The 19,915-nt window shown below is 45.7% G+C and overlaps 1 protein-coding gene across 1 annotated transcript; it reads right to left on the bottom strand.

The window, feature by feature from the left end:
* Positions 1-293: 293 nt before the first annotated feature.
* On the bottom strand, positions 294-3,967 carry LOC142886979 (somatostatin receptor type 2-like). Its single transcript, XM_076024279.1, has 2 exons — positions 3,703-3,967; positions 294-1,786 (listed from the first exon to the last, which is right to left on the bottom strand). Exon 2 carries the CDS (start codon positions 1,771-1,773, stop codon positions 646-648), a length of 1,128 nt encoding a protein of 375 aa, XP_075880394.1. The 5' UTR covers positions 1,774-1,786; positions 3,703-3,967; the 3' UTR covers positions 294-645.
* Between the last annotated feature and the right edge of the window lie 15,948 nt (positions 3,968-19,915).

Consider the following 19,915-nt stretch of genomic DNA (forward strand, 5'->3'; position numbering starts at 1 on the left):
TCCATTGTGAGCTGAAACTCAGTCTGCCAGTAGATGTGAACGTCCTTCACACAATACAGAATACAATGAGAACAAAGGAAAAACAGTGTAGCCAGGTGTCATCCTGCTGACCTCACGAGTCTACAAGTGAGAAACAATTATTTGAACATCAGAACTCTCTTGGTAAAGGTCACATCATATACCCATAATGAGAAGTTTGTGGCCTCATGACATTCAAATCTGGAAAAGACTCTATATTTAGCCCCCTGCGGGAAAAAAACCCCAGATCCTAACCCCAACACGCTTTGCTGGACCAGTTGTATGTTTAGAAAGAGACCCTTGCCAACTGGGACCAAACAAACACCTGGCTTGTGGTCTTGTTACAAATCTTGGAGAGGAATCTGTTACCTTTGTGATGTGACAAAGGGGCAATCACTGTGGTTTGGCAGTAACTTTCTAAAAAGCCTCTAAGTTTTCCAATTTCAAGGGCGGAGTTGACTATCAGGCTGCAGATTTGCATTTTTTGTTGTTTTTTTTTCATCAGAAAACATCACTAGATTACATTTTGCTCATTTTAACAATGTCTTCTGATTTCTTCTAACAGTAGCTTTTCAGATTTCCTTTCAGACGCCAACTGACTGACTGCCCCCTACACCCCATTCCCCTTCACAAGCAGGTCTGCAAGTCGCCGTTCAGCAGCGAGCTCTGGGTCTCCGTGGGGTCGTTCAGCCCGCAGCGCAACTTGTCCTGCCGGCTGTCGCTGCGCTCCGCCAGCTCGTCCAGGCCGCCCACCCTCTTCAGGCACAGGACGTTCTGGAAGCTCTTCTTGAAGTTCTCCGACAGGAAGGCGTAGAGGATGGGGTTGGCGCAGCTGTTGGCGTAGCCCAGCACCACCACAAAGGCGAAGGTGCTCCTCAGCATCGGCGTGGTGCTGATGGTGCCTGCCACTGAGGTGACGTTGAAGACGTAGAAGGGCAGCCAGCAGAAGACAAAGACGGCCACCACCACCGACACCATGCGGGTCACCCTCCGCTCCGAGCGCTTCCTCTTGGACGAGCCCACGCGGATGCCCGACGACTTGACCTTGACCACGATGAGCAGGTAGCAGAGGCAGATGACGGCCAGGGGCAGGAAGAAGCCCAGGGCGAAGGTGTAGATCATGAAGGCCGTGTAGTAGGCCTCGGCCGGCTCGGGCCACACGATGGTGCAGAAGCAGCCGTCGTGCTTGGTGATGACGCCGCTGTAGACTACGATGGGCAGGTTGACCACCAGCGACACGCCCCACACTGCCACGTTGATGGCGCGGGCCACGCGGGGCTTGCGCCACCTGGTGGACCGGATGGGGTGCACCACGGCCAGGTAGCGGTCGACGCTCATCACCGTCAGGCAGAAGATGGAGGTGAACTGATTGAGCGAGTCCACGGTCATGACCACGCGGCACAGGGCGGGGCCGAAGGGCCAGTGGACCAGCGCCAGCTGGATGGCGATGAAGGGCAGGCCCAGCATGAAGAGCACGTCGGCCACGGCCAGGTTGAGGATGTAGATGTTGGTGACCGTCTTCATCTTGGCATAGCGCAGGATGACGTAGATGACCAGGGCGTTGCCGCACAGGCCCACGGCGCACACCAGGAAGTACATGCAGGTGATGACCACCGTGCTGGTGCCGTCCAGGCTGTGGTCCGTGCGGTTGCCGGTCGGTTGCTCCGACTCGTTGGCCGTTGGCGCCGCGAAGCCGTCGTACATGAGGTGCTCCGACAGGTTGAGAGGAGACGACGGGAAGATCCAGGGGTCCATGATGGCATCGCACCTGCACAGGGAAGACCGGCGACAGTACTGTTGGAGTCAAGGCCGCACCGACCAAGACCAAGACATTATCAAGACTAGAGAGCATCGAGATCGAGACAAGACCAAGACATTTGGAGTTCAAGACCAAGACAAGACCAGTATCTTTTTTAAATCCGTGTTTGCTTCTAAATCGAACAGCAACATCTCTTTTCAGCAAGGTACCTTTTAATCATTTTCTTTAACATTTTGCTGCTTTGCCAACTCTTCTGAACCATTTTCAACAGTACAACTTTGCTTCATAAAATGAAATAATAAATTAACTAGGAATAAGGGGCAGGTTGTCACTCTGGGGGTCACAAAACGGCAGCAGCTGGATTCATTTCTGTTATTATCTGTCACTGCAGTGTTGACTGAGTCTTGACCTGTCTCCACCAAAAATCCTGAGTCAAAAAGTCTGTCAAGTCCAAGACTGAGACAGGACTGAATAAAAATGCCTCCAAGTCTGAGACGAGACCAAGACCCTTAAAAACTGGTCTCGAAACCAAGATCAATCTCGAGTACTACAACACTAGCCGACACCTCTGTGACGAAGGCAAATATTTAGACACTCGTTTACTTTGATTGATTCTACCCCACCCTTGTCCCCACCCCCGCTCTTGAGCACGGTTATCGACTGGGGAAAAAGTAACTCAGCGCAACTTGATATGGATTTTTTTTCAGAAAGAAGGAAAAAAAGCGAGAGCCGCATTCGTCTTGAGTAAAGTTTCGGTTATTTTGTCTCTGCTCAGACAGTTAAGTCTTCCGAAAGGCCTCGGTGCAAACGTGATGAACGGCACGTCACGGCAATTTCGCATTTTAACGGCACCCTCGGGTGGCGGCCGGGGACTCATCAATCACTTGGCAGCGACTCAGGCTGGTGCTTCCCTCATCTCACAGATGTTACTGTGGGAAACGTTGTGTGTTTTTTGCTTGTTTTTTTTTTTTTTGGTGCTGGAGTCTCCGGAAGTGGAGTGTGGAGAAGAGCAGCCAGCGGTTCTCCAGGATGTGGACGGCCTCCTTGGTCCCGCTGCGTTTACACACTGCCACCCTGGGAAATCACCGCAAGTTGCACGCCTGTCAGTCCCCAGGGAAATATTCGCCCCTCACATGATCAGTTTCCATGGCCCATTCTAATTCTCTGCTGACACTTTCCCCACTGCCCTCCACCCACAGTTTATTAGTGGGTGGGCACGGATGTAAATTAATCCCAGCCTAAGTAATTGAATGAGAGGTATCGGAACGCTGCCGGTGCCCACCCCCGCATGTCACCCCGTCCCCTATCCATCCCATTCCTCCGCAGATAGATTGAAGTGGCTCTCATCAGTGAAGCACAGGAAGGTTTGACGAAGATGTTTTTTTTTGTTGCTTTATCATTTCTTACCCTCCCCTCTACTCCCCCGCAGCAGGACGGGGCCAGATTGAGTCTCGCTCTCGCAACTCATGCATGTGCACAGGTGTGTGTGTCGCTCCTTGAATGCATGGAGCAATTTCACGACCCCTGTGTATTCTTTTGTCAATGCATATCCAATGAAACTCCCACTCATCCGGAAAAAGGGACACAATGCATGACAATAATGACATGTATTGTGAAGGCCCTGGCTCACATGCTTCACTTCACATGTGGTGCAACAGGTACATTTCATCAGAAACACAGCCAGGAGTCAGCAGGAGGGGAGAAAATGTGGCAGAACAAATGATGAAAGATGTCTCTGGTGAAGTTACCTTTTTATTTTCTCAGCCACTATTTTTTGCTACTCTGCCAAAATGGAAAAGACAAACATTACAGGAAACAAATAAGGGTTGTCTTTGAGAGTGAAGCCAGCAGCACATTTGTCTAAGAACAAATGGACGAAAAACAACAACTTTGTATTTGTGTTATCCAGAGAAGTATGATCCTACCTGACAGTTCCACTTTTTAATGGTGATATGCCACGTCTGCAGGGGCTCACAGCAGATTCATCATCATCACATCATCATCTTCAGTGTCATCAGGTTTGTCATCAAGTGGTATCTCTGCTCTGACATCCCCACGATGTGGAGACGCGGGGTCCTCCGAGTGCTTGGCTCCAACCTGTTCTGTGCTCCCGATGCGACGCAGAGACTGTCTCCAGTTGGAGAGCGCGGTGTGCGTTAAAGGACGCAGCGCACGAACAGCGCACCTCTCCATCTGAGATCTGAGGGGGTGAGAGAGAGGAAGAGAGAGAGAGAGAGAGAGAGAGAGAGAGAGAGAGAGAGAGAGCGAGAGAGCTGTTTGCTGTGGCACACACACACACACACACACACACACACACGCACACACAAACACAACACACACACGCACGCACACACACACACACACACACACACACACATACAAACACAACACACACACACACACACACACACACACACACACACACACACACACACACACCCTGCATACTGATGAGGGCCGAATCGAACGGAGCGCACATTAAAATGATGCCGTAATGGAATCTGGACCGCAGAGAAAGATTAGCACCGCGGTGTGTGGCACTTTAATGGGAAGGCAAGGGGGCACCGAGACAAGAAAATAGAAATTAAATTCACCATGCTAAATGAAATTAGTCCATTGATCTTGCCGTTGAGGCATTTTTTTTTTTCCATTTTCTCTTATTGCGTTGGGAACTAATCACGTGGTCAGAACTTATGGCCATGGTCGAATAAAACATGTGCATTTTGAAAACCCATCATACTTTTATCATTTTTGATCTTTTCATCGTTGAAGAAGATTTTCGGTAATAATATGAAGCACATGTCTGTCTAGGAGTATTTTCGTCTCTAGCCACTAGGGGCAGCACTGGCGCTTTCCACGGCAGCGGCGTGAGGCTGCCGAGTTCTTCTTTTGTGACTTATTTGTAACTTTATCAAAACACACTCACAAGCAAAAAAGAAACGTCTGTGTTCACACCACGTGGTTGAAGTGCGCATAGAAGTGTTGTCCGACGGTGTTTTGTGTTGCTGTGGAGTGTAACAACAGGCCAAACGCAGGTCTTTCCAAGCATATAAGGGCGCCGCTGGTGACCAAGGTTCTCTCCTGTGGGCCACTGGAGCACAGGTAAAAAACATTTCACCGCCCAGAGAATTGTTTTTGTCACACTCCATATTTATTCCACAGTTAAGGGCTCTTAAACGGCTGCAGAAATGACGTTTGTGTCCATGTCAACAACCTGTTAGCGTGTACGGAAGAGAGAGAGAGAGAGAGAGAGAGAGAGAGAGAGAGAGAGAGAGAGAGACAACTGTAAATAGATCCCGCCCCTTCCCCCAGGTTTATAATTCGATAATACAATTGAGAATTTCGAGAATACACGTAAAAAGGTAATATTTTGTGAATAAAACGAAATTTTGCAATTAATGTCAACGTGAAGTAAGTCAAAATGTCAAGACTAAAGTCGAAAGGCTCTGCGCGCAAGTCTAATGGTGTACTTCCGCTTTCGCGAGTTTACCGATTACTGTCGATGAACCTTGTGGGATACACCTGTTTTCGGCAGTTTACTTTTAACTACGGGTAACTGGGTTAATCCACCATTCATCACGGATAACAAGCAGCGAAAAATCACCATCATGTAATTTCTACTTTATTCACGAAATTTCGTCTTTTTACGTCGACTTTATTCACGCAATTTCGTCTCCCCCCCTTTTTTACGTCGACTTTATTCACGAACTTTCAACTTAAAACTCGAAATGAAAACTTAATTAAAAATCTACTTCCTGTAATATTATTTTTTCACTTCTTGTGGGCCTAATCCTCTTTCGTATGGTGTGCTAGTGTTGAGGAAGAAGACATTAGAAAATATAATGGCGCAACAAGCTGTGTGGACAATGTGTCTGTCAGCTGTTGTTTGTTCAAATTGTCCAAAAATTGGTTGTTTGTGATGGTTGTGGCTGTTCTATAGGAGGTATGCTTTCAAGGCTGGTGTTTTGTTGTTAGTGTCAGAAAAAAAATAATTTCAGAAATGCAAGACTTTAAAACAGCTGGAGTATCCTTCAAGCCTGAGTGGCTCCAGATTTTGTTTGTTTTTTTGGGCTGCTCACAAGTCGAAAGGTTCCTGGGCACACGTGTCATCTCAGGAGGCCTGACACACTTATCAGATTTATCCCCTTTCAACTTTTTGTATGTGGAATTGTATAATTTGCTATACAGCCAAGCAGAGCCTCGTGTGCCGGGCACACGTGAAGCCTTGAAGTAGATGGCTGTGTCTAACCAGGGAGCAGGAAAGGTTCCTTTTTGTCTTGTTTTGTTTTGAGGAGTGCAGACTAATTTAACAAGCAGCAGCTCTTTCACTGCTTGTTATCCGTCTCCCCCTTGATTGCAGACGCAGATACGGAGCTTTTTGTTTTAAGGACGGATGAATTGAGAGCAGCAAGTGGCTCCGTGTCGGTAATGACGTGTCCTAATTAGTGCATCAACAGCCAGATTTATCGAGCCGACCAACTGGAATGTGCTTTTTTTTTCATCCATAGTGAAAAATTGACAGCAAGAATGGGAACAGGAACAGCGTATGTGATAAATTAGCAGGATTTTTTTTTTTTCCCAATATGCTTTCTCACCACACGGCGCTGCTCTATCCTCCGCACAGATGCTTTAACAATGGGGAGGCAGTGATTTATCACAAGTTCTCCGGCAACAAGCCGAAATCGATGAGCCTCTGGCTTGGATGTTATGTTAAACACCATTCTGTAGCTGCAGTGTGATGCTTTTTGCCGTGACATTTTAACTGACTGTGCTTTTCGTTTGTTTGCTCGCCACAAAACAGCTGTGGATTGTATCGATTCAAAGTGAGCGAGTGCTCCAGGCTCCGGCTGCTTGCGTCGCTCACCAGCGATCTCGCCGACGTGCACCTAGCTCGCCAATACGTCCCCTGCATTGAGTGGCGTCTGGATTTAAGTGCAGACAGCTCTCCGGCCTGATTAGTGCCTCTCCTGCTACTTCTCCTGGTACGCCGCGATAGATAGCTTTATTTGCTTTCTAATTACTGCGGCGAGACCAATCACCCCTCAGTTCCCCGCTGCATGCGCTGAAAGCATTGATTATACCTCTCGCCAGGCCGAAAATTGACAAACCATTAGAGTCCCAAGGCGGCTGCAAAATATTCCGCAAATAACACAAAGGCTCTGGGCTTTTTTTCCCCCCCTCTTGCCCTCCCTCCCTTAATGATTCCACTGTGTGAGAATCCCAACAGACTTGGCTGTCCTCAGAGATATTGCAGGAGCGTGTGCAGCTATATTGGCTGTCTTTTGGGTTGCTGTATGTGTGTTTGTTGTGTGAGGAGTAGTCCTCAAGTGCCTGTGAGTCGGTGCTCTTCTCATCTGGAACACCAGAAACAGCTTTTGTTTGCTCTGCTGAGTTGATGGACACATTTAGATGTGCACAAATGTTCCAGTATTTTGGAAAAGTACCTTCCATCTAAATTTTCATGACTAAACTACCTGAATATTCTGCTACCGGGTAACCTAGGTGCAACGCTTCTATAGCAGGTGTGTGTTCGTGTTCTCTAAGCCCTTCTTCTTGGGGCAAAGCACGAGAGAATTGAGACATCGCGGGCAATCCAGAGATTTTTGGTTGCAGGTGTGACTGGTGGAGAAAGAGAAGAGTCGAGCAATGGAGAAAGACACGGAAACTTTGAAAGAGCCCACTGGGTTATTATTTATTTTATTCATATAAAATGTGGCAATCCTATCCTGTGAAAAAAATTGGATGCATGTTGAAAGTCCAACCAGGACTCGGTGTTTGCATGATATGCATCAAATTAAATGGAGTGTACTAACTGATATATATTTCCCACCCCAACACGTCTCTGTATCTGGCAGTAACTGTTTATCAGTGTCTCGCCTCGGCGCCATTGTCTTTGTGACCCTTGTTGTTGTTTTGGAAAGATATTGGATCAGTGTGATTGTGTAAATATGCATGAACAATTAGCTGATGATTGATAGGTGGCCTGCAGCTGCCCATTTAGATGAAAATTGATTGCCTGTGGAGCTAATTAAAAGTACCAACTTGATGAATTGGTTTGATTAATACCAGATCATAGGCAAATACCTTTAGACAGACAGGCAGACAGATCGATGACACCCTGAACAACAGTCTTTTTATTTGTTTATTTAGAAAATACCTACACCAATTTCTCTTTTTAACCCTCCAGCCCTTCCCCAGTCCTTCCGCCCTGGACCCTTGCCACCAAGTCACAAGAAGCGGTCAAGTTTACACTGGCGAAATGGGTCACCAACCTCAAGAAGGAGCTGCACTGTAAGTAGCTTTTTTTTTTTCTAGTAGAGTTGATGTATGTGATAGAGTTGATAGATATGCAAAAACATACCAAAGGACCACAACTAAACTAAGAACGCAATAGCTGTTTTATTCCTGAATGAATTTTTCCTTTTGCATTGGTCTGCCGCAGTTCTAGAAAGAAGGCATTCTGGGAAATATCTTGCTTCCCTTTGATTGAAGCTCGTCCTGGAAACTTTTTGCTTTCAAGACTTTAAACTTCACCCCTGCGGCTTTGCCTGCACAGCAAATCGGGCGACCCTGCAAATAAATGCGAGCATGCAAAACGGACTGGGATGCCCGTTATTCTTAGCTCAGCACCGAGCCGAGGTTCACCTGTTCCGATATTCCCTCCCGACCTATCAGAGGCCATCAATGTGTTTCCTCGCTGCTCACTGTCCACAGAACTAATTGAATTTGGTTTCTCCCGCATCGTGACTCTTATCTACTCGAAACAGGCCGAGTGCACAGCCAGAGCTTGCTTGGTCTTGACACGTCGCTGTTTACTTGCATTGAGCCTGGCCGTCGCGATAAAGGCCTGCCGAGGTTTCCGAAACTCTGGCGAGACGCCACCGTGATCAGGTGGCTGTTCATTAGAAAGACTCTGCACTGCGGTCTGGAGTTCATTTCACTTGTTTTTGCCGTGTCTCTGGCACTTTTGTCTTGATAGATCTTGGCTTTCTATGTGTATTTGTGTCATGCTGAAGAATTTTGTGTGAGTCTGGGATAAAAAACAAAACAAAAACGGTGTGAAAATGTGTCGTATCTGAGACCTTTACTTTTAAGTGGAAAACACTGAGACAGAATAGTGATTATAAATATAAACCAATTACACACTTTCTGAAATTAGACACATCTGTGAAATTTGACAAATTGGCACGGGGGCGAACCAGAATTAATTTCGGTTTCAGCTCATTTTTTTCATTTGGCTGGCAAATGTAAAACCTATTGGGGCGCTTTGTAACAGGATTGTTGTCTCCGTGTGTTTTGCGTCCAGTTGTTGGTCAGTTTGACATTGCTGACTGCTAGAGGACCACCGCCACTTCCTGTCCCTGGTCGATCGTGTTTGCCACAGACGTGTTCTCTTTTTCTCTTGCGAACGCCCCTAAAGGATGCCAGAGGTATCAAACCTAAAATCCTGTTCTGTGCAAAAAGAACCTCATCCTGCAGCATGGCATTGGATGAGTTCAGATCAATGACCCGCCCCCGCCTGATCGGAGCAACATCGCTCTATTTTTGAGACCAATTTCAATTCTATTTCCTTTTTGCCATTGTGCTGTGTGTGCACGCTATTCTTCCGGGGAAATGCTCCAATTAAAATGCAAATGGAGCCTTTGCTTAGTCGGAATTATTTCCGGGCCTCACGATCATCTTGGCAGCCGGCTTCACTTCTTCCTGGTTTCCATGTGCGTCTGTGTGTTTGCCGCCCTCTGTTGCAGAATGTCTTCACAGTCAGTTTGCAATTTTTCACTTTGTTAGTATATTGATGTCTCAGAAATTCATGCAGTTCCCTACATGTGTGAGGCTTTGAAAGATTTATTCCAGAATGACATTGAAACAGTAACTGGCAGTTACAGGCTTTCTCAAAGCAAGTAATGTCAATTGATGTCACACTGTGTGCAAAGTGTGTTTTCAGTCAATGAGAAGTTGGGACAGCAGCCCACATTCACCGCCATCTTCAAAGTAGAACTTAATTCCTGCTGTCAGAGAAGTTTATTGCACATGGGAGGTGGGAGCGGTTTGATTTCACTGTTTGCCGACGGCCTCTGTTGGAGATTTTCAATTAAAACTTCAGTCTTCCAGAGTTTTCAAGCAGCAACGCGTCTGCAACCGGAGAACTCTGCAGAAATGAAAAAGGCCTTTGCTTCTTCTGTTTCACTGTGCTCTCCAGGAAGTGTGCGCTAAAACAGTCATCCCTGCACGAGGTGACACATTAAAGGTGCATCAGAAGAAACGGTTATTATGAGGCAGAATTTATCAAGTATGGTCACAGAGATGAGTGTTGTTTTTTTTTTGTAAAAGTTGTGACACTTTCGTTAAATGAACGTCCTTGTCTTTCTTTGGCAAATCTACATTGAAATCTTTTATCCAAATATTTTGCATTTTTGTGTGGCGTGAAAGTCTGACCTGTCAACATGCGTGCTCCTGAGCCAGTGAAGCTGCAGTACTTGGATGACCAGTTTTGGCTCCTTCTTGATCTGAACTCTGAGGAACCTCTTGGGTATTTGACTCAGCTTCTGACTTATCGAGCTTGGCCCTTGGAGACTGCGCCTGAATGTGAAATCAGCTGTCTGTCCTCCGGGCTTTAAGATGGTAAATGTAACCCTTGTTCCTTCGAGTCTTTTGGACTTGATTTGAAATATGCGCATGTGTTAGCGGATCAAAGTTCTCCCCCCTGGACTGGCAGATTTGCTCCGTTCTCCCCTCAAACACACCGCGGTTCAAATGTGGAAGAAGAAGTTTTTACAGAGTTTTAATTGCACCAACTGTTAATTATGTTTGTGCTCTACTGTGTCTTCTGTTGTTTTGATTTTTTCACACTTTCCACTGCTTCCGCATCTGAAATCTGTAGCCCTTCTTCAGACAACAATACTGCAAAGAGAAAAGTAGGTCGGGAGGTGCGCAGATGACCCGAGAGGTTCTGATTCATCTGTAACCTCGTCCTCCTTCTCTCATCTTCCCTCGGCGGTGGTGTTGTGGGAAAAAAAAGCTTTCAAGATGTGTTATGCCACCTTGTCAGCGACAGCAGCATGTGCGATTGTACTTTCTGTTCTGCATCAGGAGGATTTAAGGGAGGTGAAGATGGCTGTTTATTTCCCTGTACCTGTTCTTTCCTGACTGAAAAACACCAAATCGTCTTAGCTGATTTTATCATCTGATGATTGAATCCACCTCAGGGAATTCAACCTCCGTCTGTGCTTTTATTTGCCTTTTTTTTTTTGCATTCTTTGTTTGATCTGTCTTCCAGAAGAAGAAGAAGAAAAAAAGAAATCACCCACCTGTCTCTCAATTGTAATTCTTGATGATGTTGTAATTACCCCGGCGAAATGACCCTCACGCAAAGCAAGTCACCTTTTGATTTTACCTGCCAGGGCCTGGAGCTGTTTTCATTGCTCGACTTTATTCATGCTCATAACTCCCCACTCCTCAGTGACCCGGCCGGGATTATGTCCGGCACCATGCTCATGCATATTTATCTTGCTGAAATGCCACCGAGACTGTTCCGACTCAAACACCCACTCGGATGTGTAAAAACATGGACACAGGGTGTTTTATGAATTAAAAATGATAACGGATAATGGTTGCTCCATTGTTATGCTGATATTTAACTCCAGTCTTTGAGCCGAGTCAGTTAAAGCTGATCCTCAATAATACATTCAACTCTAACAGTATTATTTTTGGCATAAAGAGCAAACTGCTCTTATTCATGGAGCAAAGTTTATTTATTTTTTTTTCAGATGCGTTTGGAGGTGAAGCTTTCCTAAATGTGATGTAAATCCACTGAGTGTATTCTGGATAACGATATCGGTCCTACCTGATCCGTGTCACTTTGTCATGAATGTGCGGCGGTGTAGATTGTCTTTTTTTTAGATTGTTTTATCTATCTGTCTATCCATCTATATGCCTACCTGTCTGTCTGACTGCGTTTCACCCCACAACCAAACCCAGTGAACTTTGCAAAACTTTGTGAAAGGGAGAAAAGCGGCCAAAGACCAAGACCATTTCAGCCATCTCGATATCGTGGCTCTTGGCTCTGGTTGCTAGGCAGGTTCTCGGGAGTTCTACAGGAGCTGGAATGGAATCGTGGTTGTGTGTTTTGCTTTGTGCGATGGCTGCCTTCACGCGTGTCCACACAAACAGACAACCATGCCAAAGGGAGAAACGCCTCCTTGTTTACGAACCGTGTCTGTCATCGGTCCAAGTTGGAGAGCACCCGTAGCGTTTACCCACACGCTGCAATTCATTCCTCTCGTCTGGCTCGTCCGTCTTTTCTTTTCTTTTCCTTTCCTTTTTGGATCCACCAATAAGCACTGTATTGCGCACATTATCAATACTAGTGATAATGTCTGGTGGTGGTACAGCAGGAACTGTTTGTTGAGTTTCCAGGCAATGATGGCTTGTTCAAGCGTTTGAAGTCTGTATCTGCGACGGGCCTGCGTCTTGTTCGCTTAGCAACGCGGATCTCACACACGCGCCACACACACACACACACACACACACACACACACACACACACACACACACACACACACACGCACAGTAGGGGTAGGGGACAGATGGCTACGTGAGGAGACACAAAGCGACCCCGGAGAGCGTGTTGGGAGACAAGGCGAGATGCAGAGGTGTGTTGCTGCTGCACAGCGGCAGAGAAGCTGAGCTGCCTCCGCCTGCAGTAACAAACCCACTTTCAATAAGGCTCCGCCCGTCTGCTGATGAATCTTTAATACTGAGCAAACCAGGAGCACGGCCGCTACAGGAAGCCGCCGTGTTCTGCCGGCGACGGCAAATGAGGTGATTTGTAAATGTTGCCGTGCTGGGATATAAATAACACAGAAGTCTATCCGACGTAAAAGATTGAAGTGACGGCAGAGGTTCTCGCTCTGCGATGTGAGGCGCGAATGGAAAGAGTCGCTGTTGCCTCCTGCGCCGTGAGCAGCAGATGGTGACTTATCAACACGGGGAAACTGAGATGTGCGGCTCAGCGAATGGTTGTCTAGAAAAAAAAAAAAAAAACAACAGAAAAACAGTCTGCGAGCCTCTGTGCGCTTCTTTTATTTATCTGCTCTCAAGTAGGCAGCCACCTCACATGCAGAGGGGCTGGTGGCCTGCGGCTCGTCGCGGCTTTCGAACCGAGTTACCCGCCTCTGCTGCTCAGGTGGACTGAGGTGGATGAATTGGACCGAGGTCAGAAAACAACAGATGTGGATCAGAGTTAGCACAACAGGGCTGGTAGTTGGAGATTGCGCTCAAGTCCTGCGGAATTTTCGTCAACTTGAAGTCTGATTTTGGTAATTGCCACTATTTTTGATTCAGGGCAGCTGAACTCTTTACATCATCTCACCATCCATTTTTGGTCGTGTTTATTCACGCGAAGGAAATGAGCTGAGCTGCTTACATTCCCCATTGTCAGATACCAAATAAGATCAACAGACCAAAAGGTACTTGTCATTCAAAACTTGTGCCATGCAGCACTTTACCCATCTGAAAAAGAAACTCATGTAGACGTTCTTAATTTTAAAAGTAGTGCTCTAAAACTTTTTTTTCAAGTTTTAAATCAGACTCCTTAAAATCAACGCCAGTTGAAGAGGCCATCTGCGGATGAAGTGGGTGTCATTATCGTTCATTATAATATAATATCATTGGAAACTCTCCAGTTGCTTGTGAAGTGCTCTCTCATCAAACCTCACACACAAACATCTCTGGAGGCCTGTAATTTTACAAGTTTGGGAGCAGTCGGCACATTAAGAACACGCTGTCCTCGCTGGGAGAGGTTGAAACTGTCTGGCCTTGTTCTGATCGAGATGGACTTGCATTCTGGCTTTCTTCACTTTCTTTCAAGCCAGAGATGCTAGTTTGTCTGTGACAAGCCCGCACATTTCTTTAGATTCCCATTATCACAAAGTAGAGTATGGCTTTTACCTTTTCTTTAAAAACAAGTTTCTAATTAAAAGTGCAGTGTCTTTCTTCTCACCTCCATCGGAACAACTAATAGCCTCAAGGTTGGTGAATGACTCATTTCATTTCAGCAAGATCAATACCAAGCAGTCCTAGGCCGCTGCGATCTTTTAATCTCTTGACTATTATTATCAGATTGACGACTCCGCTTCGCCAGACTGTTCATTTCCTCCACCTCTGGCCAGTTTTAGCTCACAGTTCCCCCTACTTTGAATGAGAAGGGTTTGGGTATACAGCCCTGGGGCACTCCACTGGGCAGCTATGCCAAGGTGCCTTTTGTGATATCCGTCTTTTTTTGCACATGCCAACAGGTTATACATGCGGGTAGATTCGATTTCTCAGAGCCCTTTTATTAGGATGCAACTAAGCGATATAGACTAAGTGTCGACTCAAATGTCATCCACATTATTAGCAGATACAGTCTTTGTTTTCACTTCAAGGGCTTGTGGTCCTGCTGAATAAGTGAAGCTTCGGGTGTTGCAAAAGCCGAGCTAGCTTTGGCAGTTTGTCACTCAATTGAGATTAGCCGTTTGCAGAGCAATTAGTTGTCCATGATTCAATCAGAGGTGATGACATACATTCCACCTTTCAGTTCTGTCTTTGCTTAATATCCAGCTGGCTTGTATCCACAAAGAACCATGTATTCGAACATTGTTGGTTTTTCCCATGTACATATGTGTTCTTATCAGCAGTGGTGCTGTGCGTGTGTATGTGTTGGCTTACTGCTGATTACCATCTGCGTTTGGCTGAGCTACAGCAACACCGGAACATTGGAAAAAAAGCGGACACCCGATTCGTTATCGTGCGGTGACAATCACAGAGCCACAGTGGAAGGATATTGGCCCGGGATCCTAAGCAGCCGTCATCCTCTGTGCGACGCGGCTGCTTGAATGGTCTTCAATACAGAACAATAGGCGGGCCTTTGTCGCCGAGACAAACGGCGACGGCTTCCTTTTCTGTCCCTCTGAAAGGTTTCGGGGGTCAATGGCCTGTTTGCTGTCACGCTTCGGCGAGAGCACACGGGAGTCTTGATGAGTGTTGGATTTAGGAGAACGTCAGGTCAGCTTGACTCCCATTATAACAACGAGAGAAGGGACCTTTGGAGTAGCAATGGGATTATCTGTAGAGGCCCCGTGTGTCACATGTACTGACATCTATTTACAAAGGAATGAAAAAAAAAAAAAAAAAAAAATCAACCCCTTCTTTTTGTAATAAGGAGGCCCAGACATCCCGGCTGCAATATGTGAGACTGAGAAGGACGCCAGAAAATAGACTTCGACCGGTGTGAGTGGATTTATTTGCAGTCTCCTTTTCCAGACACTAGATGTTGCTAAATTTCACACACTGACCCGTTAGAGTTGACTTCTGCTTGGGAATTTTGCCAGAAGTGTTGATATGCAAATGATGTTTGAAGCCCATAAAAGTCCCCATGACTGTGTGGTTGCACACCGCCGTGCCGTTGGTGGAGCGCGCGTGTCCAGGGGGCACGCGTGACTCCCAACATCTACGAATTGGTTAGCAACTGTCACCAAAACACCAACACAACAGACCCGCTGCCGTAAAGCCCAGGCAGGTCTTTTTTTTTTATCCATTTATTCCACCATTGTCAGTCTGAAGATGCTTTAATACCTTATAAAAACCAATTATCTGCACTTAAGAGTTATTAAGGGCTTTTCATCCAGTCACACCATTTTTTTTTATTGAAGTCATGGATGATGCCATTCCTCCTTCTGATGTGACAAAGATGCTGCTGCCAATTTTAGACGTCACATTCAATGCCTAAAGTCAAATTAGACTTGTGCCCCTCCCCCTGTTTCTTTCTTATTTTTTTTTCATTTACTTGTATTTGCACTTGGATTGGGGAGCTTTCAGCAGCTCTGCTCCATAACTCTGGAAATCACTCCCATTGGACATCCGTAATATTGACTCTCTTCCTCTGTTCAAATCCAGACTGAAAACTCATCTGTTCAAGATAGCCTCCTCTCTCTGAGTTGTTCCATTTTATTTTATTTTATTTTATTACTTTTTCTTTTACTGTGTGTTGCTTTTATCTGTTTTATTACATTTGTTTTGTCCTTGTTAAGTGTCTTTGAATGTTGGGAAAGATGCTTATAAATAAAATGTACTATTCTTCTTCTTCTTCTTCTTCTTCTTCTTCTTATTTGGTAACAGTCAACACTACTGTTGGACAAAACAAGATGAATTTCCCTATATAGAGAACTCAAAGGCTTCAGCTTTCAGGGGCTTAAAGCGATCTCACTGAGGGATGTGGGGGTCTGCACATAATGAAATAAAAAGCATATTGTATGACTTTGTGCGCTTGTTACAATATGTGCTTAACATCTCGGGAAACAGCTGCGAGCCCTCTTTTCTGTCTTTCGTCTCTCTTTTTTCTTAAATGTGAAACTCGCCGGCAGAAATATAATTTGCACTTATGAGTAGAATCTGTTCAGGCTCCGGGAAAAGGAAATGCATTCACCTTTGTTGCGTTTTCCCCTTTTCTAAATGACTGTATGCAGAGAATGTCGACGGAGGCTCGATATCAGTCTGCAATCTGCCCGTAATATCCTGTGATCAGAGCTTCTCTGGGATAAAGCTGGAGTGAGTCTGTCTTTTTGCCACTTTTCATAAAGTGAGTAACGGAGCAGTGACTTTATTATGAAGGAGGATTAGTGCCACAAGAAAAGAAAAAAAAATACAGGAAGGAGATTTTTATTTATGTTTTCATTTTGAGCTTTTAGTTGAAATTTTGTGAATAGTCAAAATTTAATGAAAAAAGACAACAGCAAAGTACTGGGAGCAGGTTTAAAGATTTTTACCCAGTGACAGAAATGTTAGACTTGCATCATTCTGCTCCTGCTGCCTCGATTGAGGTCTTTCATTCGTACAGTTGAAGCTTCCGCCTCGTTGCTTGTTCAGCTGTCCGTGTGAATGCACAAACTGCACCCGATCACTACGTATCGACGTATACGAGCATGATGGATGAACCGGCTGCGTGATGTCTGAGAACTCGACAGGTGTTCCCTGCGTCCACAGGGAACTCAGTCACGGCTGAGGTTCTTTTTTTCCTTATTTGGCATTGACAGGAAATCTTCTTCGGATGAATTTACCTTTCCAGATATCAGGAGAGGGGGCGGGAGGTGGGAGCAGCCAGGAGGTACTGGTGGGGGGTAGAAAGTGCACATACACCAACACAACCTTGCTTCTATTTTTAGTCGCTAAAAACCGATGACAACTGATGATATGAAATGTTGTGATGGAGCTGCAGGAGCTGCCTGCAAGTAAAAGAAGTAAATGTCTGACTTTTCTCATTTTTGAGTTTGAGAGGATAGTCGCATAATATTGATACAAAACATTAGAAAATTGCACATTATTAGACCGTATAAGAAATATTATAACACAACAGGGATTTACAGTCACTTTAACTCTCTGGGAGGCTAAAAAAAAACCCCACCAAAAAACAAAAACGACAGTCAGTCGTCTGTCTTATTTCAGACTTCTCCAACGTAATGAGTCTCGGTTGAGTTTTATTGCCCGAAGTCGTGCGGAAATGATCCACAGAGAGGCGACATTATATTGCTAAAGCTAAATTACTTCAGGAAAATTTAATCACGCAGAGGAATTTATATATAGTTGAGTGTTTAAATTGTTAGGTGAAGTCGTTGTGCACTCTCAGCAGGTACTGACGGTTGTTCAGGTGGCCCCGGTCATAACGAGAGTCATGGAATTGTTTGATTATGCAGCGGCTTTTTTCTATTCTGTTGTGATGTAGCCGAGGCAGGAGGTCAATTTTAATCCTGGAGCTCAGACGAATGATTCCTTAAAATGTTTTCCTTTTTGTGTGTGTTAGCTGTTCATTTATTATAGTCAACTGATTTCTCAGAAGAAAAAATATATTTAATACAGGTTGAAAGCACCCATGCTGAATTTTAATAAATCAGATGTTCATTTGAGCCGTGACTCGCTGCCAAAGCCTCACCTACCCATGGTGCGTTGTTTGCTCCCCATGAGGGAAGTGGTGCACAGTTTCTCTCCTGTCAGTAGTCGGTGCACGCCGATGTCATTTCATGCAAATTGCACCGCCACTGTTCACTCTCGGTCCTGTTTATAACCAGCGCCGAGACGCTGGTGCAGCTCATTTCAGCCTGGTTATTATTCTAGAGGAGGCAAAAAGTAACGCCACAAGGACAGGTCGCCTCATTTGTTTGGTTCAATCAAGTGCAGAAGCCCGGAGAAAGTAAGGCAACGCTTGGAAGGTGACCGAACCATTTAGTCGGAGTTTATTGCGAATGATCTGCGAACTCTTGATCTGAAATTCAATGCAGTTCCTGTCTAAAAACAAAGCAATAACTGCGTCATGCGTTTCTGCACTGTGTGACCAAGCGGGCGTTTGCACCTGTTCATAATCGTCTTCAGCAGGGATGAAAAGACTGATTCGGAGCCCTTCTGGGAATTTTTTTTCGATTATCTTTCCATTTTAAATGGGATGAGTCCTGCTCGCGATTCAGAGGAAATTAAATGTTGTTGTTTCTTTTTTTTTCCCGTTAATGTCACGCTCAAATGGTACCTGTTCCTTTTGGCGAGGTGTAAAAGATAAAACGGCTGCTCTGTAATTTCCCCCAGTATCCACTCTAATGGCCACACATTGGCTGGCCTGCGACAGGTATTGTCTGGGGGAGGCGCGTTGGCTTTTGGCCGCGTGTCTCTCAGACATCAGCCCGACAAATAACACCGTGGGGACTCTAACCTTTTCGCTCGTTCCAGGTGATTTTTAATCCTCTGAATAATCCATATGGGAAGACAAAAGGAAATGAGTGTGACGGTGGCCAGCCGGCGGCGGCCTCAGACACAGGGCGCCATCGTGCCTGTCGCTATGCGGCGGCGGCGGGATAATTACCGGGCCAGACATCGGCTCAAATGCCAGGAGATACAAAGGCCGGTTCGTTAAAATAAAAAAAACATTGCTCATTAAGTTTGGCTGAATACCACAGGTCTGACCTGTTTCTGCTTCTGCTGCTGCTTCTTGTGAATGACGAATAAACGCGTCCAGAGATGCAGAACTGATCCAGCACGCCAGTAAAATAATAATAATAAAAAACAACCCTTAAAGCAACATAGAAATAATAATGACAGGGCTCCTCAGTTCTCCTCTGTCTGCGCCAGCTGTCCGCCCAGTGTGATTTCCAATCAGCCCATCAGCGGTTTGTTGGTATCGGGACTTCCGGACTGTTTCCACAGCCGCTGTTATTAAAAGTCAATAACAAAGAACTCCTGACAGCCCTTTTTTCTTTGGTTTATGGTATCCGGGAAACCGTAATCGTCTGTTTCCTCCCTCATCATTCATCCATTTTCATTTCCAATTTCACACTGATGTTGAGGAAACGACGGAGCGCGATGAGACTCGGGCCGCACACGCAGGCAAGTGTGACTGCCTGCGATGACAGCGACACCTCGGTTCACCTCTGTCGGCATCGACCTTCCCATCAATTGTCCGCGGCTCGGCTCCCTCCCATCGATAAATGAGCAAATAAACGGGCATCAGACTCCCTCAATTATGCCCTTATCGGCCGGAGTTCCTTCACCCGGTCGTGTTTGAATGCAGCGGTATTGACCCGAGGAAGAAAAGAAAATGATGTTGATGCTTTTCGATTGGATTTGAGCGTCGCCCCTCCTCTGTCTGGGATTTTTTTTTTTTTTTTTACTTTGAGAGGTGGAGAAATCCGTCTGGGAGATTTCTCACTCAGAGTTTCCAATATGTTCCGTGCGACTGATGGGATTAGCGGCAAGCTGCTTTTTTCTTTTTTCCTCGAAAATTCCGGGATCTAGGATGCAGCACGGCAGCGGCCCCGAGGGTGGGATCAGTAGGCAGATCGCTAGGTTTTTGTTCACAGCAAATCTGACACTGAACGTTACATGGTGGACGTGTTGCACGACTGCACGTCTAGTTTTGTGCGATTGTGTCTCTGTTGGGAAACTGGTGTCAACTTCCCTTTGGATGTCTTGAGCTGGTTTTCACTTCAGTCACTGCAGGAGTCAACATGTAGTGTACAGTCGTTCCCTTTAGAAGTTAATGAAATACAAACAGACACGTTAAAGGAAAGTGAAGTATGAAAAAATAAATAAATAGAAAAGCCGGCAATAACTAGCTGGGTT

The sequence above is a fragment of the Nelusetta ayraudi genome, unplaced genomic scaffold (genome assembly GCF_046127955.1).
Source record: "Nelusetta ayraudi isolate G7.1 ecotype Tasmania unplaced genomic scaffold, CSIRO-AGI_Nayr_v1 ptg000016l, whole genome shotgun sequence".
NCBI classification, from domain to species: domain Eukaryota; kingdom Metazoa; phylum Chordata; class Actinopteri; order Tetraodontiformes; family Monacanthidae; genus Nelusetta; species Nelusetta ayraudi.

Excerpts from the sequence above, each read along its gene's own strand:
- LOC142886979 (XM_076024279.1), bottom strand. The coding sequence starts at position 1,773 with ATGGACCCCTGGATCTTCCCGTCGTCTCCTCTCAACCTGTCGGAGCAC.